The 27,291-nt window shown below is 38.3% G+C and overlaps 1 protein-coding gene across 5 annotated transcripts in view; it reads left to right on the forward strand.

Annotated features, from left to right (window-relative positions):
* The window catches only part of LOC127430300 (synergin gamma-like), an 80,561-nt gene that overhangs the window by 41,621 nt on the left and 11,649 nt on the right, over positions 1-27,291 (forward strand). For 3 of the 5 annotated variants that reach the window (XM_051680015.1, XM_051680018.1, XM_051680020.1), the window contains 7 exons: positions 4,667-5,629; positions 13,877-14,425; positions 17,878-18,041; positions 18,256-18,309; positions 20,776-20,872; positions 22,038-22,186; positions 22,909-23,019. In XM_051680015.1, the coding sequence (XP_051535975.1) occupies positions 4,667-5,629; positions 13,877-14,425; positions 17,878-18,041; positions 18,256-18,309; positions 20,776-20,872; positions 22,038-22,186; positions 22,909-23,019 (2,087 nt within the window). Of the gene's footprint in view, positions 1-4,666; positions 5,630-13,876; positions 14,426-17,877; positions 18,042-18,255; positions 18,310-20,775; positions 20,873-22,037; positions 22,187-22,908; positions 23,020-24,656; positions 24,696-27,291 lie in introns of all 5 variants that reach the window. The other 2 variants (XM_051680014.1, XM_051680019.1) reach the window with 1 other exon arrangement.

The raw sequence follows: 27,291 nt of genomic DNA on the forward strand, positions 1-27,291 counted from the left end.
CCATGACAGTAATCATGTTTATATTGTGCTTACTATGATTTTACTACAAATGCCATGGTTAAACTATGGTTACTGTTATAAAACAATGATTGTTATTTAAGGGCAAACCTGTTGAAGTGTTTACCAAATAGATTATTCTTTGGATTTGGCAGTAATATTGTTTTTTTTTTTTTTCTGAACAAAGCAAATACCGAACCGTACCAAAACCGTGATTCAAACTGTGATGTTTGTGTGGTTTTTTATTATGTGCATGCTAAGATTGAGAAATGCTTTAGGAATATACTTTATGCAAGCATCTAAACCCATAAACTTCTAGCTATTCCAGCTTCTAGCATTCCAAAATGTATCCAAGCAAAAATCATAACACAGTTATGTGTTGAATGATACAATGTTCTCATTGCCGTAAGGGGACGCTGTAGCTGGCAACTTCTCTCTTTAGTATGGTGGCCATGAAGTGTGAAACAAAACAACCAATCTAAAAACACAACGGCAAATCCAAAGACAAAATAACAATTCAGAAACACATTAACAAATCATAAAACACAACGGCAAATCAGAAAACACAACAGCAATTCAGTCGAAAGAGAAAGGGTGGGTACCATAGCTTCTCACCTGATTGGCTCTATAGAGAATACCTCCTTTCCTCAGGAATGGTTCTCTGCCCACTTGCGCAATTATTTCAAAATTAATTCCAAATGCTTAATTACTGAAAATTGTGAGAGGTTTGTCACTCAGTAAATCAGTAATGGGACACTTTATAACACAGAGAGCAAAAACAGTGAGTGGGAAAAGTTTTAGGCACAGTGTTCGTCTACAGTGTGTAAGGGACCGTCTAAAAATTCCACAAACTGCGCCAAAATGCCGGTGTCCAAGCATTCATTCAATTGACTTGCATATTCTAACATAACAAACACTGTTAAAAAAAATGTTAAAGGTGTTAAAAAAGTGTTTTCTCATTCTAAAGGTTGCAGTAGACTGCCGGCCTGAAGGCTCACTTTCTACATTTGAAGCCAGCATGTCCAATTATGAGTATAGTGTTCAATTATTTTAGAAAAAAATTGAATATAATAAGATATTATATTCATATTGTAAAAGTTGTAGAAGGCTGCTATTAGATATAATGATTTACTCTGGGTGAGATTTTCTCATATTATACATATACAGTATTCTGTTATTTTTTTAAATAATAATAATTATAATAAAACAATATATGTTAGTCTTTCACCCCACTGGCAGCCTGCTTCAACCTTTGTAATGTAAAAATGACATATTGATGAATTTTAGTAGTGTTTTTTCTAAAATAATTGAATACTGTATTCATATAATTAGATATACTTGGAAAATCTATCCATTGGCAGCAAACGGAACCTTATATATATATAAAATGTTATTATTAATTATATATTTTTTTTAAACAACAGTGTTTTTTAAATTGGAACATGCAAATTGAATGAACAATTGGATGCCACCAACGTTTTGGCACAGTTTGTGGACTTTAAGATGGTCCCTTACACATTAGATGAACCATGAGACCATAGATGAACCTAAAATCATACCAAAAACTAACTTTTCCCTCTCGCTGTTTTTACTCTCTGTGTTATAAAGTTTCCTGTTTGTTTTCCAGGAGAGAAAACACTCCAAATGATTTAGGTTTTCTGTCAGTGACCTTTTGGCATGGATTTTGATAGCTATGGTACCTACCCTTTCCATTTCGACTGAATTGCTGTTGTGTTTTCTGATTTGTTGTTGTGTTTTCTGATTTGCTCTTTTGTTTTCTGATTTACTGTTGTGTTTTCTGATTTGTTTGTGTTCCTGAATTGTTATTTTGTCTTTGGATTTGCCATTGTGTTTTTAGATTTGCTCTTTTGTTTTGCACTTCAAGGCCACCGTACTTTAAAGGTCAAAAACTAGTCATGGTGGATATACAGTTTAAGAAAACCTTCCTGAGCAAGTTAGTTAAATTTAATTGAGTTGTCGACATGTTATCTACCTGAATGAAAACACATTTGATTTATTGTAGAGCCTGACTGATATGAGATTTTTGAGACACAGACACAGGAAAATTCACAGATTACTGATATGGTGGCCGATATAGATAATTTTTGAGCTGGAATGAAAACGGACCTTTTCTCTGTGGATTGTGGACTATGCAAAGGTACTCAGAAGGCTGCTTTCTTAAATCTTTTTATCAAAGAATATTTGACATTATTATTATACATTGTCAACCAATTCTAGAAATGAACACTGAGAAAATAAAGAATAAATAAAAATACAATAAATAGCTAAATAAACATCAGTACTGTTTAGTATCAGTCAATTGCTGACCATTTAAATAAAGAAAAAATTAAAATAAAATAAATAGCTAAATAAACATCAGTACTGTTTAGTATCAGTGAAATGCTGACCATTTAAATAAAAAATAAATAAAAATAAAATAACTAAATAAACATTAGTAGTACTGTTTAGTATCAGTCAAATGCTGACTATATGAATATTGTCTGTCAATTAGGGGCAGGTTGTAAAACAAGAAGCATTTACACCTGCCGAGTCAAGAGATAAACAGCGGCAGCGGTGTTACACCTTATTCTGCTATACAAGTTCAGGGTTAACTTTCAACGGTGGAAAACCAGACTTTTAAATATTACATTTTGTAAATGCAGTGACTGGAATTGTTGAGTTGAAGGGGGTACCAAACTGTGAATCCTGAACAAAACAGTTTGTTGAATACATGTTTACACATTAGCTTCCACTCAACTGACAAGCAATGAAAGTAGCTAGTTAGCTATAAGCTCGTTGTCACGGAGGGTAAAAGATGGACTTTATTTACTTTCCAGCATTGTGTCTCCAACTAGGTAACAACATAGCATGAAATCAACACTCAACAGACACAATCCACCACCGCACCGTTGTCTGCAGAGCTGCAAAAAGATGCTATGATGCTTACCTTTCAATCTACTACATTACTATATCTGGCTAACATAGCAAACAGATGTGATAAACATGAGTGACATGAGTGTTAGGGACAGGGTTAATGTTATATTGAAAAGGGAATATGATGGGGTCATTGTTTAATAACTTTCCAGTATGTATTTCACAAACTAGTTAGTAAATTACCGTGAAGATACCGCTTAACTCCGCAATGTCACCAGAACCACCGTCAGCTCAGCTCTGTAAACAATGGAGTTGGAGCGCACTCTGCTGGACAAACTACGTTATGACACCAACTCTGAATCACCCAAAGCATTGTTTTCTGCATTATATCTTCTGAAAAAATAAGTTTTCACATCTGCGCATATCGGAAAACATATACGCCGATACCGATATATCTGTTAAAGACTAATATTGGCCAATAATATCGGCCGACTGAAAGCAGCCGGGCACTAATTTATTGGTGCAGACATTTGAAGCTAACTCTATCACGCCTTGAGTTTTGAGGTTTGTTATTGCCAAAGTAATGCAAAATGCACATTAAGTACACCGATCAGCCACAACATTAAAACCACCTGCCTAATATTGTGTAGGTCCCCCTTGTGCCGCCAAAACAGCGCCAACCCGCATCTCAGAATAGCATTCTGAGATTATATTCTTCTCACCACAATTGTACAGAGTGGTTATCTGAGTTACCAGGGACTTTGTCAGTCTGGCAATTCTAGGTTGACCTCTCTCATCAACAAGGCATTTCCGTCCACAGAACTGCCGCTCACTGGATGTTTTTTATTTTTTTTATTTTTTATTTATTTATTTATTTTTGTTTTTTTTTGCACCATTCGGGATAAATTCTAGATACTGTTGTGCCAGGAGATCAGCAGTTACAAAAATACTCAAACCAGCCCATCTGGCACCAACAATCATGCCACGGTCCAAATCACTGAGATCACATTTTACCCCCGTTTTGATGGTTGATGTGAATATTAACTGAAGCTCCTGACCCGTATCTGCATGATTTTATGCACTGCATTGCTGCCACATGATTCGCCGGCTAGATAATCACATGGATGATTGTTGGTGCCAGATGGGCTGGTTTGAGTATTTCTGTAACTGCTGATCTCCTGGGATTTTCACACACAACAGTCTTTAGAATTTACTCCGAACGGTGCCAAAAACAAAAAACATCCAGTGAGCGGCAGTTCTGTGGACGGAGATGCCTTGCTGATGAGAGAGGATAACAGCGAATGACCAGACTGGTTCGATCTGACAAAGTCTATGGTAACTCAGAACCACTCTGAACAATTGTGGTGAGAAGAATATCATCTCAGAATGCTATTCTGAGATGCGGAATCTACACAATATTAGGCAGGTGGTTTTAATGTTGTGGCTGATCGGTGTAAATGCAATGGAATTGCAATGCATTGTACAATTATTTTCATTTTCATATGTTGCATACGTAAACATTATGTTCGTCTGTTTGTTCTGTAAATACAGTTTTCTTTCTTTGCACTGAAATTCTTGTGTTATTGGACCACCTTTTTATTTCAATTCTGCAGTCATATGCAGCTTGTGTTAAGCATTGCTAATCTGTTTTTCCCTTTTCAGGCCCGTGAAATGGAGCTCTGGGCCACTTGTAGACTAACTCTGTTTTGTGCTGTGCCAGTTCTCTGTTCTTTGTTGTTTCGGTGTGAAATGGGTTTTGCAATGCTCTTCAATTGTTTTTTGTTGTTTTTTACAGGGGAGGGATTTGCTGATTTCAAGTCTGTCAGTGCCAACGATGGCTTCACAGACTTTAAAACAGCCGACACTGTCTCTTCACTAGAGCCACCAGACCAAGCCAAGTTCCAGGCAATTTTTGCTCCTCCTTTCACTTCCTCTCAGTCTCTACCGCTGTCCCAATCTCAGCCAGCCTCTCTGGCTCAACCTAGAAATCCTCTCAATATGGCAGACCTGGACCTCTTCACCACAATTGCTCCTCTGGCACCCACCTCCACTGCTGACTCCAAAGTCAGCCTGTTCCCCTCGACACCTCCATCTTTTATCCTGCCTAATACAGTCCCCAAACCTCCCACCGTGGGGGCCGATGACTTTGGTGATTATGCTCTTTTTGGCTCCTCATCTTCAGAAGTTGCGCCCACCACCTCTGCAGTGGGGAGAGGAGCTGGGGCGACCGTTCAGGATGAATTCGCTGACTTTATGGCATTCGGTAGCTCGAGAGACCAGAGAAACAAGGCCGGCTCTGGAGAGGGTGGCAGTGAGGGCCAAGGTGACGCATCCCAGCAGCGTCAGCAAGCCAATGCTGATAAGTACGATGTCTTCAAACAGCTTTCCCTGGAAGGTGGCCTGGCCTATGACGACAGCAAAGAAAGTGGCGGGGGCTCTTTCTCGTCGCTCAAGAGCGACACAGATGACTTTGCAGATTTCCAGTCCTCCAAATTCTGCACTGCGCTGGGGGCGTCTGACAAGAGTCTGGTGGACAAAGTAGCCGCCTTCAAGCAGGCCAAAGAGGACTCTGTCTCTGTGAAATCCCTCGACCTCCCGTCCATCGGGGGCAGCAGTGTAGGGAAGGAGGACTCGGAAGATGCGCTCTCAGTACAGCTGGACATGAAGCTGTCGGACATGGGTGGAGATCTGAAGCATGTGATGTCTGATAGCTCCTTAGATCTCCCTGGTTTGTCATCCCATCAACCCCCTGCTGCAGGTGAGGAATTAGTACGCTTGCTCTGGTGAAGTCCGGCCCACTTTGTCTGTTGCCACTTTCTCTCAAGCACACTAAGTCCACTACTTTGGCCTCTCAAACTCTCAACAACGCCCAAATGGAACACTGTGTGTGTTCTGTTTTATTGGGTTCTAGTTACATATCAAAAACCAGTTACATATCATGCCATTCTTTCCCATTCTATTTAGATATATTTCCAGTTTAATCATGCACAGTTGTAAATCTGCAGTATTTATTGTTGTTTATATCCGTTTAGTTATTTATTTTAGCATATTTATCAGTCAAAACTTGTGCTTACTATTATCGCTTACAGCACAATAACTGGTATTAATAACTCCCAGTGTTATCAGGTGATCTGCTTTAAAAGCACATTTTTATGCAGCATTTAATTCAAATAGCTAGCGACTTGGTTTTCTTTTGTAATCTGTGTGTTCTTGTTGTTCCTGCTGCCAGCTCTCATTGGTTGGCTTCCCCTCAGATTCCCATGATTTAGTTGTGACATCAACAGAAACACTTCATAATGTTAGAATGCACAAACACTTTGTTTATATCCAGTTCCAATTTGTTTTCAATTCCAGTCTTTAGGTCTGACTGTCCACACTGTCATTTTGCAAGTAATGAAATCTAGTCCGATTGTTCAGTCCATGTAGTCAATATCTGGTATACCTACTACATCAGTTGCCATAGTAATGACTTTGCCTCAAGAGACTTCATAGGCGGGGGACCTGGGTAGCTCAGCGAGTAAAGATGCTGACCACCACCCCTGCAGTCACTAGTTCGAATCCAGGGCATGCTGAGTGACTCCAGCCAGGTCTCCTAAGCAACCAAATTGGCCCGATTGCTAGGGAGGGTAGAGTCACATGGGGTAACCTCGTGGTCACTATAATGTGGTTCAATCACGGTGGGGCACGTGGTGAGTAGTGCGTGGATGCCGCGGAGAATAGTGTGAAGCCTCCTCACGCGCCATGTCTCCGCAGTAACGCGCTCAACAAGCCACATGATAAGATGCGTGGATTGACTGTCTCAGACACGGAGGCAACTGAGATTCGTCCTCCTCCACCCGGTTTGAGGCGAGTCACTACGCCACCATGAGGACTTGGAGCGCATTGGGAATTGGGCATTCCAAATTGGGGAGAAAAAAAAAGAAGACTTCATAGGCATTACTGCATTTACATTAAGTCATTTAACAGATGCTTTTATCCAATGTGACATCCAAATGAGGAACATAATTAATTTGTCCTACGTGGATTCGTAAAGTGCATTTACCTTAAATTTACACACTGATGTAAATTCTTGGTCCAGAACTGCTCACTTGTTTAGTTATTCACTATTTTTTATTACAATTTTTGTATCGCTCACTATATGGGGAAGGAGTGAGCTAAACTTTGAATTCAGAAAAAGCTGTTGAAATTACTGCATACTACCGCGTTACGTCCCAAATTATGAAATAAATACCCCACTTAAAATCCTATGACTTTAAAGATTGAAATGCATTTTCAAAAAGCAGATTTGAATTGGATTTTAAACCATATACAAATCTGATTTGTATTGGGTTTGTAAGAATCAGATTTCATGCGTTTTTTTTTTTTTTGTTGCCGTTTTTGGATATGCCAAAATATCAGATTTTTTCCCCTGCTTGTCTAATCAATGCCAAGCTGACATTGCATTTGATGTAAGAATGTTCCATTTTAGAATGTTTACAAATTTTAAATCCTTTAAATCTTTGAGTAGAAGATTAACTAATAGGATAAAGATTATTGCACAAGATGGCAGTATCATTTAACTTCTGCTGCACCAACACATCTGGCTTTACATTTGCTCTGGTTTTACACACAGAGCCATTTTGCGCACATTTTGCACTCATCAGAATTACTGATGGAATATGTAAACAGCCAGATTAATATGCTAATGACAATAATTTCTTGTCTGTTTTCCGGAAAGCAGAGCAATCAACTAGATTTGTCTTAGCATGATAAATGAGCTTGACATTTGTCTCCTCAATCTGCCCGTACTGATGCACAAATCCACTTTAAATCATATCTCATCCCCTCTATTGTTATAACAAAGAACAAGTGTTAATATCATTCTTATACACTCAGGACACAGTCGTTTTGTCACGTGCTTGTTCATCTGTTGTATGATGTTTATCCATGTTTGCATGTGCATGGGGAATCCTTGATGCCTTGCCAAAGTGCATACATGAGCAAAAAATTCACAACACTACCTTACTTAACCCAATTCATATAATTAAAGCATGAACTGGTTGCCCTATACTAGAGCTTCATACGATGGCAGTCAACAAAGAGAAATCAGAGAGCACATGGGATGCCAAGTTGGTAAGCTCTTCCCCTTAGCGGCTGCTCCGTAGACACACTTATATGAATGCCAGTAGCTCGTAATAGATTGGCCTGTATATATTAACTCTTATGTCCTAACATCAGTCATCATTTATTTACACTCAGCATTCTCATTCTGTGCTACTCATGTTATCTGGTCTGCAGGTAAGGCATGCTGGATGTGTGTGTGTGTGTGCACAACACTTCATCAATCACTTCATGTATCAGGGTGAGAACACAGTCACAGTATTTCATTCACAGTATTTCATTCAGTCAGCTTCATCTGTCATATGAGCTCTCTTGTACACAGACTGGTTACCATATAGAAAGCACTGTAGGAAGAGTTCCGACACGCTTGTGTGGTCTCGCCAGAGCCCTGGGGGCGGTTACACCAGCCAAACGTAAGTTGCAACTTAGCCTAGTTGTGGCATAAATTGGCACTAAGTCACAAATTATGCACTACTCAATATTTGAGCATTGCACCATTAAACTTAGGTAGGACGTAACCCTACGTATGAACTAAATATTTATGGAAAACGCCGACCGGGAGTAACAGTCGGAATAAAAAAAGCAGACTGATTTAATGATGAAATCGATTGGTGCACTTTCTGGGGTGTGTTGCCCATTGTCAAGTTTCATCACATACAAAATAATAGGATATTAAAATGAATAAATGTATATTTTTCCAGCCTGTTGTATTATTTATTTATTAATTGCCCTTATTAATTTTAGACACAGTTCCTGAAAAATGTTATTTACATAGGCTAAATATACTAATTAAATCTACTTTTATTACCTGTCGTATTTCAATGGGAATATAATTTATCACAGCTGACAGTTACGTGAGCAACAAGGTTTGAACATCAACCATAACAAGATAAAACTAAAATGCATGGCTTTTGAACACTTCTGTGTACAAATTTGAAGACTGCTTATTGGATCAATAAAGGTAAACGTCTTATGCGACTACGCATTACTTTACGGAGAGCTTTTGACCTACTAGCCAAGTCTGCCTTAAGAACAGGTGGTGCAACCAAATTAAACACTAAGTTACAAACTAACTAGTAGTTACTAAGCCCTTAATTTGATCTTTACGTCCCTACTTAAGTTAGACCTTACGGAAAGCTGTTGCAACCCTACCCTGATGATTTCTACAACAAGACCTGAATATATACAGCAGGCCTGATTTATATATGGTGCGTTGACGCTATGGTGAAATTACTGTAATTACGAATTTCTGACTAGTACAAGCTTGTAATTAGAAGCTGGGAAATTCTTGAAAGCTTGGACTTATGCCACTTGACTGTTGTGACGTCATATAAAAACAAATAAAATGGCTGCGGCTTCAACATTTAAAGGAATGTTCTGGGTTCAATACAAGTCAAGTTCAATCGACAACATTTGTGGTGGAATGTTGCAGTAAGACACTTTCACTGGAAGTGTATGGGGCCATTTCATAAACATTCAAATACACACAATTTCAAAAGTATAGTCACAAGATGTAAACATAGTTTTTGTTTCAAAAAATCGCTTACTAACCTAATCAGTGTAAAGTTACATCTAGTACTACTTTATTGCCATGACGACATAATTCCGGTCAACTTCGTAATCGGTTTTTTCAAACTAAAATAAAGTAGAACACAGATTTTTATCACACTAAAATAATGTTACTACATGTAATGTTTACATATTGTTGCTATATTTTTGAAAAGGTATGTATTCTAACATTTATTAACTGGCCCTCTTCACTTTTCCATTGTAAGTGCCTCACTGTAACCACTTTTGTTTCGTTTTTTTTTTTTTGCCAAAGAATTATGTATTAAGTATTACTGTAGGTATTAGTGATTAAGTATCAAAAACAAAGCCACCCATGGATCTGTTTTGGTGGTGTGAGCCGTTAACACAAAGTAATAATTTCGGAGTTTGAGGATGTTCACATGTCGCGATTGCAATAAATCTGACATGAATGCAACAATAGATCTTAGCTAAAGTAGACGGCATCTCTAATTTGACATGACTTGGTTGATAGAAATTAAAGTATAGTTTTTTTTTAACGTGTCACACTGTATGGTCTTAAATGGTGTCTAATCTTCACAAACCATGCTTTCAAGAGTTCTTTTGTTCTCTGGAATTAGCGAAGTAGGAATATTTTTAATATTTCATCAGCTGAGCTATCAATGCCCAGGTGCAGAGAATACGACATTTTGAACAACATTTGACCCTCACGGTTCGTTTTCATTCATGTCCTATTAAATATGCCATCTACGTACTCTGTCTGAGGTCTGCAAGAATCCTAACTTTTTTCTTTTCCACTTTTGCAAATGTTGAATCCCATATATTTCATACCAGGTCGAACATTTTCTGATGCTCCAAATAAGGATTCCCTCTTGAAAATTGCCACCTGATTTTGAGAACTTTAAAGAGCTTGTGGCCTCACTTAATACTTATTCCTCAAAACACTATTTATTTTTATTCCACCTCATACTAATGCTTCTAGTTTGGTTACTGGACACCTCTAGAGCCCAAGCATAAATATTTTAGCAGATTCAGAGTGTTGGGTTTCTTAATGTTTGCACTACGCCCCTGGATGTGTAGCTAACCTCCTTTGAGTATCTCTTTCCCGGGCCAGAGCCGCTAAAGGTGGTCCTTCCACCGGAACATGTCTTTATTTCAGGTGTTACAGTGCATGAGACCACACATGAAAGTAGAACTCTTTTCAACGTTGCTTTTTTACGCTCCAGTATGTGCCAGCCTTCAATTTGTGAAATTGACACGCAGTAAATTATTAGTAGGAGTAAATTTTTTCTGGCATACTTAGAAAATAGGTTGTTTTTATCAAGAATGGAAATGTATACATGCAAATTGAATAGTGTATTTTTATTACAGGAAAATAAACTCTTATTTATTTTGAATATAGATAGACTTGATTAATACTCCTGGTTGTGTTAAAGTGTATTATTTGTATTTATGAGGCGAATATTGCTTTGCTTGAAATGAAAATGTTACCTTTTTTTGTACTTATTGCGTGCGTCAAAAAAAACTCCTACCACGAAGTACAGGATGGTGAGAGAAAAAGGGTACAGTCTCTTTTTGTCTGTTCTTTACCTGTCGCTTAAACTGATAAATGCTCTGATAGGATAGATTTCCCTGGTTTCTTTTATCCCTTTGAGCACCTAACATACTGACTGTCGAGTCTAATTGACGTAAACCTTTTCTGACTTTCAGACTTTTATTTAGTAGTATGAGCTCCAATTTCAAGTCACAAAACTTGAGAGAATTCTCCCCCAAGAAGCTCTTGGGTTCTCAAAGGGTTTGCTAAACTGCAAGAGCCAATATTAGCTTCACCTTGATCTTGCTTAAATGTTCTGTATTACTTTCCTTTTGTTTCTGGTTGCTTTTTGCTTTTATAGTCCAAATACAGTGTCTTTAACCTATGAGATCTAATCTAATCTTAATCTGTGAATGTGCCTTCTCAATGCTGGGTTCTGCATCTGGTTTTGGGATTCTGTCCTGTTTTTTTTTTTGTTGTTGTTGTTTTTTTGTTTTTCACACTTCTGCTTTTTCTGACTTGCATGTCCTTGTATTCTTATAATGCTTAATAAAGGGGAAAAAACGTTTTAATTGTTAGTTTGGCAAAACTACTGTAACAGATCTTTCATGGTATTTTGTGACCTCTCTCTCTTTCTCTCTCTGCCAATGTTGTCGTAATAAACATGAATAATGGTACAGCAGACATGCGTGCCGTCTTGATTTCTCTCTCCATCCTTCAATCTTGCCAAAGCAGATTTAGCTGTCAGAATTAGCACACTCACCAGCTCCTTGTCAATTTCACAAATTGATTGAATGTGTAAACAGCTGTGTCCTGCTCAGCTGTGCAACTATGGTAAGGGAAATAGCTGTTTGCATGTGTGTATGTTTCTTTATTCATATCATTATGATTAAAATCCAGTTACTTAAGACATGTCGTAATTAGTTTAAAATCAGTGTGAAATTTTCGCAACCCATTTTACTTGTGTAATTTAGTGCTAATTCTGAGTAATTTCGTGCTTTTTCTGAGTAAAACTGAATATTCAATGGGGAAAAAATGTGGGTGGGACTTTATTCATCCATCAGAGATTGATTGGATGGCGGGAAAAGTGGGCGTTGCGTACAAGAATGGAGCCTGACCTGAATGCAGAATAACATGCACCAATGAATCATTCACAAGTCAAAAGTACATTAAGAAAGTAAATAGGGTGCATTTTGAGTTTAAATGAGGGAACAAAAAACATTGACTGTTCACGTTCATAATTTTCTTTTTCTTTTTTTTTTCTTTTGCCGCAATTTTAAAATGAAGCCAGTTAATGTGGTCAGTATATAATACTTTATTTGAAATAAGATCAAGCCCTGGCTTCAAAGAGCACAGTACAATGCAGCTCTGCATTTCATTTAACAGTCTGTAAGTGTGGATGATTGTATGGGAGTGTGAATGATTGCATGTTGTCACTACACTGAAAAGCAGACAGACACGGACAGAAAAATTTTCATTCAAATCAGTTATTCGTTTAAGAAAAAATTAAAAGTAAAGGTTTACACTGTTTCACTTAACATTGTTTTGACATTGAAACACATACGAAACAGACAAAAAGTATTATTGTAACAAATATGTAAGCATTATTGTTTACAAATTTATTATTTTTTATTTTATTTATTTTTTTATTTGCACATAACATACACGTATAAAGCTTGTGCAAAGTACTTGCCCACAGTTCTCCATACAGACATCACTCATCCCAATCCAGTGGCATCTAGGTAACCCCTGGTAAACCGGGGCTCCGTCATATGATGTTATCAGGAATAATTCGTCACCAACAGGGACGTAGATTTCAACATAGATTTAAGTCATCCTAGCATGTATCATTAATGTATCACAAATATGCTAATTGTTCTCATACAGGACTCTATGAAAGGGAAAGATCATGAATAAATACAAGCATGGTCATTCCTATATATATATATATATATATATATATATATATATAAACCCTTTTGTAGGTGTTCATCAAAACAACACAATTTTGACCTACTTCATAGGTCAGTAAACGTGGTTAAATTCATACTAGGTTGGGCTTTGGGTGAACTGGGTGGATAGTATGCATATACTGAATAAAAATTAAAAATCTTGCAGGAAAAAAACCCTGACTAGTATAGATATAGCCGAGTAACTAGAGGGTCTCAGTGACCCTTTGCCTTTTTTTTTCTTGCAAATTAGCATTCTGCTCTTTCCCCTATTAAAGAAATGTTCCTGGTTCCATATTAGTTAAGCTTTATTGATGTAATTTGTGGCATGCTGTCGAAAACCACAAAAAATAAGTTATAATCATAATTCAGTTGGTGAAAACAAGCAAAGAATTTGTCTTCAGAAGTGTACTTACAATGGAAGTCCATTGGGCAAGACTTTGCCAAATGCATACTGTTTTAATAGTATAGCCAAAAAACGTTAAACACTATACATGTTAACATGACACTTGTGTGATTAAATCACCAAGTAACCTCGTCTGTGCAAAGTTCCAGTAAACATGGTAACTTCCACATGGTATGTGCAAAGATAGGTGAAAACTGTTTTTATTCTGAATTACATCATAACACATAATCGAAAATTCATCCAGGTACAACAGTTGTCCAACTGCTAAAAGATTAACAAATAACAAATGTATTCAAAGAAGGACTTACACATTTGTAAGGAAGTTTCACAATTCTGCTTTTAAACCCTACTGAATTCCTTTCCCCATAGGCTTACATTATAAGTGCATTGCTGCAAATGCAGTTTTTAATTTCTTGTAGTTGTAGTTTCCTCTGGTAAGCGACAGCATGCTTTTTTATTTGAATGGAGTGTCCCATCTTGTCCTTACAGAGGCTGAAGATTTAAAATTTGACCCCTTTGGCACGTCAACTGTTAGCAGTCTGGGAAGCTGTGACTGGTTGGACAAGGAAGATCTCTCTGGTCAAGGTAAGAGGCTCCATGGAGGGTCCCTGTGTGGACTTCCATCTTCAGCCGTGGTACCCAGGAAGGAGACATCTTTTGGAAGCTCAGAGAACGTCACCCACACCACGGTTGTCAAGGTGACCACCTTCCCAATCGAAGACAGTGGCACCTCCACCGAGAGCAGGTTTGAAGCCTTTGCTGACTTTAGCTCAGTTGAGCGGTCTGGACAAGACAACGACAATGACTTTGGCGACTTTGCCACTATGGTTTCTGAGAAATCCGACTCCCCTCCTGGTACCACAGAAGCAGGCTCAGAGTGCAACCAGGCTGAAATGACAGACGAGTTTGGAGCCTTCCAAGGAGACAAGCCCAGATTTGGCAAGTCTGACTTCCTGAAAGCCAGTGCGCAGCCCAAGGTGAAATCCAGTGAGGAGATGATCAAAAACGAGCTCGCCACCTTTGACTTGTGTGTGCAGGGTAAGTGTCATCACAATATTTTGAGCAATACCAAAGTCCCTTTAAGTTAACATCAGTTTCACAAGCTAACACTTCTACATGTAAAATCAGCAATAAAACGTATTTTTTTTTTTTTTTTTTTTTTTTATCCATTGAAAAACAATGGGATTATAAATTTAGCTTATTTAGCTCAAATCATTCTAAAAGACTATTTTTTTATTTTTAGACACATTTCTATCAAAAAGGTGATTGGCTCTTTTTTTGTTTTTATTTTTTTATATTGTTTCCATGCAGCAAATCAAATAGACAAAACAGAAAATGCAAAATCAAACCACATGAAATCATAACTTTCCCCCCCGAACATTAACCCCCCCCCCACCAGACACAAACAAGCAATCCAGTGGTCAAAAGCCAACTGACAAAGACACACAAATAGACAATAAAACTGCAGAAAATATTTAGGATTTGGCTCTTTTTACTGGAAGGTGGGACTTCCATTCCTAAAGCCGCCATATTGAGGGTTATGATTGTTCCCTTTCGTCTTTCTGCAAATGGCCCATCTCCCCTACCTGGATTGTCTCTGGCAATACTCAGAATAAGCTATTGGCAAAAAGGACCTATTAGAGTGGAACAGTGCCCGCCCACTTTTTTTTAGCCGTCTTGGTTCCGGAAGTATTTTCCTAGAAACTAAGTTGAAATAACAGAGACTGTTGGCTTCAACAGAAGCATGTACAATCGATTAATAACCTTGGAGCTCATGGTATGTCTGTCTTTTAAGTTATCGTTATTCATTTATTCCCATATGGAAACAACAGATGTGATTTTTACTTCCAGGAACCAGACTGTTGTGCTTTGTGTTGATTTGTTTGGACTCAAATTGGGCTAGTTTTTACTGGACTATTCATCAATCATTTACACAGCTACATTTTCTCAGAACGTCAACAGATGGCAGTGTCGCGCCTGAAGCGTTCAACAATGTCAATAGATAAACACTGCCACAAATCCCCAATCAACACCTCAATTTCTCCCATTCACTTTTCATTCTTACCACCTGCCACACACATTGTATTAGTGCTTACTCAATAACATAAAAGCTTATTTGCTTCATAGTGATCCCCACCCACAGCTGCTAAATTTCACTTGTTTAAGCAAAAGGGGGTTTACTCCTCCACCAGCCCTCTATGACAGACAGTTTATATGAGGAGTTGGGTTCAAGTAGGAATGGATTAGCGCTGTTAGAGACCACATGGAGACCAGTGTGTTTTCCAGCGGGTTGTGTGATTACCTGTCCGTCTCCCAGTGGATCGCCATCTCTGCCGTGCATGTGTGTGCGCGGCGTGTGTTTTGTGCCAGATTGACTGTGTGATGGCTGATGAATAATGCATATCTATATTACCATGCTGCTGTTGTGCACGTAATTATCATTTGTTGCAAATGAGGTATTTGTGGTTTGTGTTGTGGTCCCGCATGGATTAGCGATGACAATTTGAGTGCTTCGGAAATGTTCAATTATAATGCAGGATAAACAGTTAGGCTCATACATTAAATATTTACAGTGGTCCCAAAAACACTTAGGCCACGCTTAAAAATTTATGGCTGGCTTTGCATTAAAAAAAATAAAATATCTCACTAAGTGGCATTTATTTTAAATAAATATAGCACAAACACATTTCTAACAAAACATTTCACAAAAAGAAGTTTGTTTTAAATTATTAAAAAATAGGATTACCTGTGAACTTGAGGGGGGCTGACTTCATTCATCCACCAGGGGTGGTTCTAGGGGCAGTGGAAATCTGGGGCTTAGCCCAGGGACATCGATGTATACATCATTATACACTGGATACGCTTTGTTTAAAAGTTACACTGGCAGTCCATTTTTAAATGAAGTAAATATTTCAATATTGTTTAAATGAAAACAAGACATAAAATTTATGCCTGAGCATAAAATGAGTTGAATTGAAAACTTTTAAGATTTACCAACTGCTTTATGCCACTACTACAGACAATCATCCGCAATCCTCCTTAATAATACTAAATTAGAGCATTTATTTGCAGAAAATGACAACTGGTCAAAATAACAAAAAAGATGCTGTGTTTTCAGACCTAGAATAATGCAAAGAAAACAAGTTCATATTCATTTTTAAACAATACAATACTAATGTTTTAACTTAAGAAGAGTTTCGCTTTCCTTCAGTCTTTCACATTGCTTTGGGTGATTTTATGCCACTCCTGGCTCAAAAATTCCAGGAATTCAACAGACACTGGAATGGAATGGCTGCCATACATGTAGAGATGCTGTTTTAAGAAACATTTGGAGTGGTCTCTTTAATTTTTTCCAGAGCTGTATAATAAAGTGTCCTCACCCATTCAACAAGCACACATTCAATATTATGTCATCTATTGTTATTATACACAAACACGTAGATACAACACACACACACACAATAATTTTATGCATCCAGATCAGATCAAGTGAAAGCCTGTTATAGGCTACGTGAACACACATGGATATCACGGAGACAGAAACTAGGCGTTCATGTAATCGCAGTGTGTGTGTGTTTTGGGAAGGCTGTGGGAAGGCTAGTCAGAAACTTTGCTAGCTTTTCTTCCTCACAAAAAGGAATCGGATATATTTTTTTTGTTTGTTTTTTGGATTTATTTTTATTTATTTTTTTTTTTTGTTGAGATTTTTCACCCAATTTGGAATGCCCAATTCCCAGTGCGCTTTTTTAAGTCTTCGTGGTCGCGTAGTGATTCGCCTCAATCCGGCGGAGGATGAATCCCAGTTGCCTCCGCGTCTGAGACCATCAACCCGCGCATCTTATCACGTGGCTTGTTGAGCACGTTGCCATGGAGACATAGCACGTGTGGAGGCTTCACGCCATCCACCGCGGCATCCGCGCTCAACTCACCACGCGCCCCACCAAGAACGAATTACATTATAGCGACCATGAGGAGGTTACCCCATGTGACTCTACCTTCCCTAGCAACTGAGCCAATTTGGTTGCTTAGGAGACCTGGCTGGAGTCATTCAGCACGCCCTGGGATTCGAACTAGCGAACTCCAGGTGTGGTAGCCAGCGTCTTTTACCACTGAGCTACCCAGGCCCCTGGAATCAGATAAAATTACACAAAAATTTAAATAATATAATTATGAAATCTATAATTATTGCTTAACAGTTTAGGGCTGTTAAGCGACAAATATTTAGCCTCAAAATTCAGGGCTTTGAACCGCCCCTGACATCCACTTACAATCAGCTCACGACCTTACCTTTTGGTTAAAAGTAATTGGAAAAAGTCACTCCGAAAAGTGATGTAACATGACTTAACAACAAATAACAGTACATTTTGAGATATTACAATTGGAAGAACCTTAATCTATCCCATTTTTTTGGCCACTGAACATCATTGCCATTGAAAATAACCAAGCCAGCATCCTGAATGAGACCCCTATCTCTCTTTATTGGTGCAAAGGTTCTCATAAACGTAGCCACAGTCTGGGAGAGAAAGAAATCGGCCACTCCATACCTTCCCCTGCCCCTGAGCAGCCATTCAGAGACCGTTCCAACACCCTAAATGAAAAACCAGCACTGCCGATCATCCGCGACAAGTACAAGGACCTCACTGGAGAGGTGGAGGTCAGTGGCTCGCTCTCTCTCTTTCTGTTCCTTTCCTCCCATCCCAGGTACATGCCTTCTCTTTGAGCTGGAAGAACTGACACATAGAACGGCAGAGGTTTCTCTCTGCTGAATACTAGTTTTGAATGAACAAAGCTCTCATTCTGTTTAATCTTTCTCTCTGTCTCTCTGCCATTGCCTCTCCCACTGTCTCTTATCCATTCACTGCTGGCAGGAGAGTGAGCGATATGCATACGAATGGCAGAGATGTTTGGAGAGCTCTCTGCAGGTAACATACACCTCCACACTCATACATTCATAAAGAGGTTTGCATACACTTTAAAGCTCTGTTAGTTCAGTCTCTGGATATTCTTAAAGGGGAAAACAGGACTTTGTTTGCTATTTTGAAATAGTTTAATGTACTACATTGGCCCAAGACATACTCTATGTATACTCTGGTATGTGAATGATTTCATTGCATTCTGAAATGTGTTAGCACACAGTTCATAACACATTCCCAGCATTGCCTCAAGGGACACTAGTGAGCGTGCATTAGTGTAAATAGTCTTCTTCTATGGTCAGTTTTCTCTTTCATGTCAACTGCTGTCATGACAGAATAACAGTTTTAAAGCCTGGGGTATCCTTTGTTTTTCTACGTGGCATTTTGTCTTGCACACAGTGGAGCGCTCAACCTTTCAAAGTATACTATTTTGACCATGACCCCATATGGACGCATTCGTCACGTGCACTACTACAGCTTTGTGATGTTCTTTAGGGCAGACAATGCACACAGACAAGGACTGTCCACTTGTCAAGAAATATTGGGCTCCATGTGGACTGTACGCGTGACTAAATTTACATCACGCAGATAACCAAAGTTTAGGCCTTGCTGAACAAGTTATTTAAAGTTAGTTAAACTGTCTTGATGCTTATAGCTAGCTAGTCATTCAGTTTAATGGCATAGAGTTTACATTTGAAGGTAACTCTGTCGCCCACTTTTGTACTGAGTTTCCGTCACTTTAACGCAAGAATGAACGTTAAGCATCTAGAACTTGACCACACACTTTCAGTGGATTTGCCAATTATTTGTTTATGTGTACTTGTGTAAAGTATGCTTCTGGCCATACTCTTACGTTCTCAATGCAGAGCTCCCTCCCTAGTCGACCCAGACCACTGGAAACTAAGCTCCGAATATGGGTCATTCAGAAATTATCTTAGTTAGGACTTCACAATTAGAGATCAATGGATGATCGGTTTTATCAGTGTTTTTAACTGATATTTACACGTTTCTGTTTAATCGGTTATTGTATTTTTAAATATAGAATCTACCGATAAATGTCGCCATCTGGTAGGTATGTAATGAAAAGCGGTTATCAGACATGTAAACAAAGATAATCCGTATCGGTATGGGTTGTAAAAAAATCAGTATCGGCAATCTCTATTCACAATCACGAGTGTCACGAATGCATTGTCCTATGGCTGCCCTTATTAACTTATAAATGCACATTCAGCAGTTTGGAGGGGCTGTTGTGACTCATATTACTTGTGAAAACGATACTCAATTGTTGTAGAGATCATTTGCATATAACATTCTGAAAGGTACAGTTGGAAAAACCAGCTTGTTTTAATTGTCAAGGTCAGTGAGAGGGTGGAAATTTGTAATTGAAAACTAAACTGTGCCTGATTTTGGTGCAAAAAACCTTGACTTACATTATAAGTAGAGATGTCCTGATACCGATACTGGTATTGGTATCGGGTCTGATGTACGAATATCATTACGTAAACATTCAGTCCACAAATTAAAATCACGTTATATCCTAGTGAGATTATTTAACCGCAAAAGCTGCGATTTAATGAGATAAATATATAGTTTGCACGTATTTCAAATGTGAGCGCTTGTGAATGTGTGGAGACAGTGTTGTGCTGATGCCGGCTGCAAATACCTCTTAAAGCTACTCCTTGGCTCATACAGGAAAAACACCATCATGAGCATCACGCTCTCTGTTTGTAGCAGATGACCGTAAACAGTGTGCAAATTCATGTTGTAGCACGAGGCACATATAGAGTACAGACTTATTTAATTAAACAGCAGCCTTTTGCGGTTTAATAATCACTTTGAGTCACGTAGCGACCGGCTTTTCCAGAGTGGGAATCTGCCGTCATAACGTCAGAGCTTCTTGGTAAAAAAACAACACAGAAACACTTCGGAATAAAAGCTAAAAAGCATTTATAGGAAAAAAGTATGACAGAAATATATCACTACTGTAAAGTTATGTAATATTCACTGTAATACTACTACTAATAAATCAGTAGTAATTTTATTATACTTAAGCAGTATCTAACATCTGTGATGCTCTATTATGCAGCACTTTATTTAACCAAATATAACTCCAATGTTGTATTTTGGAATGTGCTGTGAGGTTCTGTATATAAGCACTTCATTTGATAAAAAATAATACAATATTATGTTGACAGTTAATTGTTATATTTTCATTTGATTAAAGTTTTAATGAATTCATTTATTTAAACACCATTTTGATGATAAAACTGAAATAAACTGTTAATAATGGAGTAAAAAAAAAAAAAAAACAGGTATCGTATTCTGTATTGGTGAGTACCAAAAATGAAGTATCGTTACTTGTACTCGTTCTCAAAAAAATGGTATGGGGACATCCCTAATTATAAATGTACTTAAAAATGCAAAAGTGTAGAATATGGCCTCTTTAAATCTTTATTTTACACCTTTCCCTTTCAGGTGATCACCACTGCAAATAACACCCTTAATGGCATCAGCAGTTCCTCAGTGTGCACCGAGATCATCCAATCAGCACAAGGGATGGAGTACCTGCTGGGTAAGACCTCGACTACAAGACCTATCTTTGCCTTTCTTATTTACTGATCAGAGACAAACTTCACTCTTACCCTTAACCACCATAAAAGATAACAGTAAAACTGATATCAGATCAACATTAAAGGGCAACCACATCTCACAACGTCTTTTCCTTCATCCACATTCATACCAGCTCCTCATGTGCCCCTGCAGTCTTTAGTCAAACAGACAGGCCAGGTGTTCTGCCTTATCTGCTCCCTATTTCTACACACAAACACTCACAGAAGCAAGGTTGTTTAAATGAGCTGTACATGCTTCTGCTGGCATAGAGAGGAACACGGGGTGCTGTTGTTCCATAGAAACAAACCGTTAAAGCTCTTTGAACCTGCTCTAATGATTGTGAAAGGAGACAGAGTAGGGCATTCTGGGCCTGATCTGGGGAGGCTAGTGTTTCAGAGCCTAGCAAATACTCAATTCTGCTCTAATAAGGACATTCAGCACATTCAGGGAATGCTGGGAACAAAACCGCTGTGCTATTGTTTTTATTATCTGGTTACTTTAACACGCAAAAACAGCACCCTCCCTATTCTTTTGCTTTCATATTTGGAAGAAACATGTTTTCATTTTCCCTTTTCTTGTTGGCTGCTGTAATGAATAGCCCTCTGTGACTATTTCCAAAGTCTTTTTAGGAAGTCAGTCCACTGTCCGCCATCTTTGGAACGCTACCAGGAGGCTATTTCCAGTCATGACAGTACAGCTCCTATCTACTTGAATGGGGGAACACCGAAATCTCAAAAACTGTTGGCCAAGCTGACGTTTAAATGACGTATTTCAAATCAGCAGTAAAATCAAACAACACTGGTATTATAAATTTTAATAGGTTTGTTTTGTTAATGCACATGCACATTCTCGAGCTGATTGACAGGCGATGCCTGTATCTAAAAGATGATTGGCTCTTTTATCTGGTTTGGTGTTCCAATTTCTCCCATTCATTTTAATAGAAGTGGCCCATCTCTGCTAAATAGTCTCTGCTATTTCTTAAGTGGACCAATTAGGACAATCGTTATCTTCAAAAAATAAAAATTATGTTCATTCACACTGGTGGTTTTGCCATTGCCATGGCAATGTGTTCTCCATGCTTTTGGAAAGATTTATGACTGAGATGCTGTTCTTTTTATCTGCGTTAGGTGTGGTGGAGGTGTATCGCGTGACTAAGCGTGTGGAGCTGGGTATCAAAGCCACTGCTGTTTGCTCCGAAAAACTACAAGAGCTGCTTAAAGACATCAGCCGCGTGTGGAACAACCTCATGGGCTTCATGTCACTTGCCAACCTTACTGTGAGTTCATCTTTTTTAAACTAAGCGGTAACACATTTATTAAGTTATAGTATAGTACAATAGTAGTACAAAACAAAATGTATTATAAATAAATACAATAATTCAGATATTCAGATCGAATGTGTTGGATTATTGTGGCAGACAAGTGAAGCATTGATTAGACAATACAAAAAGTGGCTCTGTGGCGCTATTAAAACATTGCACTGACTGATTGAGCATGTCGTCCAGTCCACCATAGCAACATTGACTAATTGTGTGAGTTTGGGGTGGAACTATATCCAATGGCAGGTAAACTGTGGTCTGAATGCCAACCAGTATTTTGTCTTCCAGTGTATTCCTGGAAGAATATCAATGCCAGCTTATATTATTGCTACTGTAGATTTGTACGGTCAGATTATGTCCGCTTGGGAGACTGCAGTCTTTGCACATTGCAGAAAAGCACCTGACAACCGCAAACAGCTCTGGAGAATAATGAAAATGAATGTATTGAGGGTTTGTCATGGCCCTGAGCCTGCTGGTTTGGGGGGATTTTGTAGCTGATGTATTGATCTGCATGGCCAATCAGCTGTTGTGAGGTTGATGGGCTGGTTCAGTTACCGCTGTGATTTGACGTTTGACTGATAGCCAGGGGTTTATGTGGAGGATGGGATAGAGTCACGATTGCTTTTTAAGAGCAGCCTTCATGCTCTGTATGTGTGTTTTTTTTTTTTTTTTTCCTCTAGCCCAACGAGAGCTCCCTGGAATTCTCCTCTTGCATACTGAGGCACAGCATTAAGAATGCGAAAGAGCTGGCGTGCGGAGTGTGTCTACTCAACGTAGACTCGTGCAGCAAGGTCAGTACACACCAAGCACACACACATTTGCACGCAACCATTAGTAACACAGAGAACACAAATACCTTGCATATAAATATTTGTCTCTCAGGGTGATTCTCAAGAAACCAGTCAAGAAAATGTCCTGGTTGTATTTAACCCCAAATCAATGCAAAAACAAAACAAAAAGATATATTTTGCAAGCCTACACTGAAGACAGTTAAGATGTTTTGCATTGTGACATTGTTTTCAGGACACTTAAGCACATTTTAGCCCCCAATTCTCATTCCTGTTACTATTTACTATTTTACTTTTACTACTCTCATTGTTTTCAATGATAATTCTCATTACCATAACAAGTAATATTTACTGTATTATAATTCTGTTGTACATAGATTTTTAAAAAATTGAAATCAATGAAAATTAAAGGCAGTACAACGGGAGTGCTGTGATGATGTATATAAATACTTCTGAATATTTTCTAAATACTCTTTTACAATGTAAATCATTTATATATATTTGATAATGCAGTAATGAGAATTGGGGGTAAAATGTGTGGAACTGTCACGAAAAATAATGGCACAATGTAAAAAATCATAATGGTCCTTAAAAGAGGATTAATTTTAAGCAAAATATAATTTCTTGTTTTTTTTTTTTTTTTTTTCTATTTTGGAGTAAAAATGGACCAGGACATTTTCATGACAGGTTGCATGAGAATCAGTCCATATTACTCTAAATCTGCTTATTACACGGCTCTCTAGAGTACTTTGAAATAATATACTGTACACAAAAGAGCTGGATGAGAGAAAACTTAAAAGAAACGAAGGCATTGCATTGTAGCTAAATACGTTAGCTAATTTGTCCATAGAAACGTTTCTTGGATTGCATAGTAATTAATATTTCAAGTCCATGTTTTTATATATTTGGTAAGTAGCCGTGTAACAAGCAGGAAATTGAACAGTCAGATGGTCAGTATCTGCTTCACGTCAGGGTCCTGATCACCCTGCTGTGGTTTATTTTGCAGCAATGACCGGCTGACTGTACATTATCCCATATGTGCAGTTCATGCATTAAATTATTAAAGGGGTCATGACATGAGGAATCAAATTTTCCTTCATCTATTAACATCGAAGAGGTCGTTGTACTGTAAAAACATATTCTAAGTTTCAAAACTTTCTCCTCACTGCAAGCTGCCAAAACGACTTGTTCTCTTCTTCCTCCACATTGTGATGTCACACTGTGGTCCACATTTGCATCTGACCGCTTCCACAACAACACATCAATGCCTACTTTACCTTGTTACTTCCGTAGCCCTGCCCAGCAGTGGTGAGCAGTGAAATGGCAATAAGAGAGCAGGCCAGTCAAGAGCAGAGAGCTAATCATAACAGTGGCTGTTTACTGTTATGTCTTAAAGGAGAAACAGCACCAAAACTATAAGTTTCTGATGGAGGATCAGAATGAGGGTGGAAAATGGTTGTTTTACAAATACAGTATATTAATTTTTTGTGCAAAAAACTTTACTATCATATGTGAATTAAAATAATTAAAAAAGGCATGTTAATGACCCCTTTAAAAAGATAATTATTTAAGTTGCTTTTTTCCACTTCAAAAGAGCTACATCCCTACTGACTTTTCATTTGGTTTTGGCCATTTTACAGAAGAAAGACGAAAACACTTTTGGACGGCTGTTTAAAAAAGTAGGATTCTCAGAGCTGCCTCAAAACTCTAATTTGCAGCATGTTGTGTGGATCAGGCAGGCAAACGCTCTCCTGTTGTGCTGCCAAAATGACCAGAACTCACCTCTCGCCACTGGTCTCAATTCAGTCTGCCAAAAACAGTCTGCCTGCAGCGCTCTGACTCATGCATCTAAATCTAAAGATGCTCAGTCAAGGCCACTCCTTCATTCATCTGGCTTTAGGTGTTTAATTCGGCTATATGCTCATGTTTTCTCAGCATTTACTGAAATTTTCAGGCGAGTACAGGTCATACTAATAGTGCACTGCTGTTAGATGCTCACGGCCTAAAAGCACAAGACAGGCAGCAAATAGGTGATGGATTTGTCATTTTGGCATCTCAGGGTGGTGGAGAGCAAATCTGTAAATGACATGGGGGCAAATAAAATATAATATTAAAGGAACATTTCATCTAAAAAGGAAAGTTCTGTCATCATTTACTCACCCTAATGTCATTCCAAACCTGTATGACTTTCCTTTCTTCTGTGGAATGCAAAAAGGAGATGTTTTAGAAAAGTTCAAGCTGCTCTTTTCTAGAAAATGAAAGCTCGAAGTAACAAAGGGCTGTCAAGCTCCAAAAAGGACAAAAAAGCACCATAGGTAGTCCACATGCACTATATTCCAAGCCTTCTGAAGACATACGATAGCTTTGTACAAGGAGTAGGCAGAGATTTTCTAAGTGAAAATTAACTGAATTTTATTTCTAACCTTTTTTGCTACACTGCAAAAAAAATAATATATATATACAGGTGCATCTCAATAAATTAGAATGTCGTGGAAAAGTTCATTCATTTCAGTAATTCAACTCAAATTGTGAAACTCGTGTATTTTTTTTAAATTCAGTGCACACAGACTGAAGTAGTTTAAGTCTTTGGTTCTTTTAATTGTGATGATTTTGGCTCACATTTAACAAAAACCCACCAATTCACTATCTCAAAAAATTAGAATATGGTGACATGCCAATCAGCTAATCAACTCAAAACACCTGCAAAGGTTTCCTGAGCCTTCAAAATGGTCTCCCAGTTTGGTTCACTAGGCTACACAATCATGGGGAAGACTGCTGATCTGACAGTTGTCCAGAAGACAATCATTGACACCCTTCACAAGGAGGGTAAGCCACAAACATTCATTGCCAAAGAAGCTGGCTGTTCACAGAGTGCTGTATCCAAGCATATTAACAGAAAGTTGAGTGGAAGGAAAAAGTGTGGGAGAAAAAGATGCACAACCAACCGAGAGAACCGCAGCCTTATGAGGATTGTCAAGCAAGATCGATTCAAGAATTTGGGTGAACTTCACAAGGAATGGACTGAGGCTGGGGTCAAGGCACCAAGAGCCACCACACACAGACATGTCAAGGAATTTGGCTACAGTTGTCGTATTCCTCTTGTTAAGCCACTCCTGAACCACAGACAACGTCAGAGGCATCTTACCTGGGCTAAGGAGAAGAAGAACTGGACTGTTGCCCAGTGGTCCAAAGTCCTCTTTTCAGATGAGAGCAAGTTTTGTATTTAATTTGGAAACCAAGGTCCTAGAGTCTGGGTGGAGAAGCTCATAGCCCAAGTTGCTTGAAGTCCAGTGTTAAGTTTCCACAGTCTGTGATGATTTGGGGTGCAATGGCATCTGCTGGTTTTGGTCCAATGTGTTTTTTGAAAATCAAAGTTACTGCACCCGTTTACCAATTAATTTTGGAGCACTTCATGCTTCCTTCTGCTGACCAACTTTTTAAAGATGCTGATTTCATTTTCCAGCAGGATTTGGCACCTGCACACACTGCCAAAAGCACCAAAAGTTGGTTAAATGACCATGGTGTTGGTGTGCTTGACTGGCCAGTAAACTCACCAGACCTGAACCGAACTTGGTATTGTCAAGAGGAAAATGAGAAACAAGAGACCGAAAAATGCAGATGAGCTGAAGGCCACTGTCAAAGAAACCTGGGCTTCCATACCACCTCTGCAGTGCCACAAACTGATCGCCTCCATGCCACGCCGAATTGAGGCAGTAATTAAAGCAAAAGGAGCCCCTACCAAGTATTGAGTACATATACAGTAAATGAACATACTTTCCAGAAGGCCAACTTCACTAAAAATATTTTTTATATTGGTCTTATGATGTATTCTAATTTTTTGAGATAGTGAATTGGTGGGTTTTTGTTAAATGTGAGCCAAAATCATCACAATTAAAAGAACCAAAGACTTAAACTACTTCAGTCTGTGTGCATTGAATTTATTTAATACACGAGTTTCACAATTTGAGTTGAATTACTGAAATAAATGAACTTTTCCACGACATTCTAATTTATTGAGATGCACCTGTATATATATATTGGTATTTTTGTCTTGTTTTCCTGAAAAAAAATATATTTTAATATTCTTAAAACAAGATATATTTACAAGCAAATTGGCATAAGATATTAAGTCTTGTTTTCAGAGAAATCTGACAAAATTTTGTAAACTTTATGCTTAAAGCAAGAAAAAAAATCTGCCAATAGGGTGAGAAAAATAAACTTGTTTTCCCTTTAGAAAATTGTTATTTTTCTCACCCCATTGGCAAATAGGTTTTT

This window comes from Myxocyprinus asiaticus, chromosome 39 (genome assembly GCF_019703515.2).
Source record: "Myxocyprinus asiaticus isolate MX2 ecotype Aquarium Trade chromosome 39, UBuf_Myxa_2, whole genome shotgun sequence".
NCBI lineage: Eukaryota > Metazoa > Chordata > Actinopteri > Cypriniformes > Catostomidae > Myxocyprinus > Myxocyprinus asiaticus.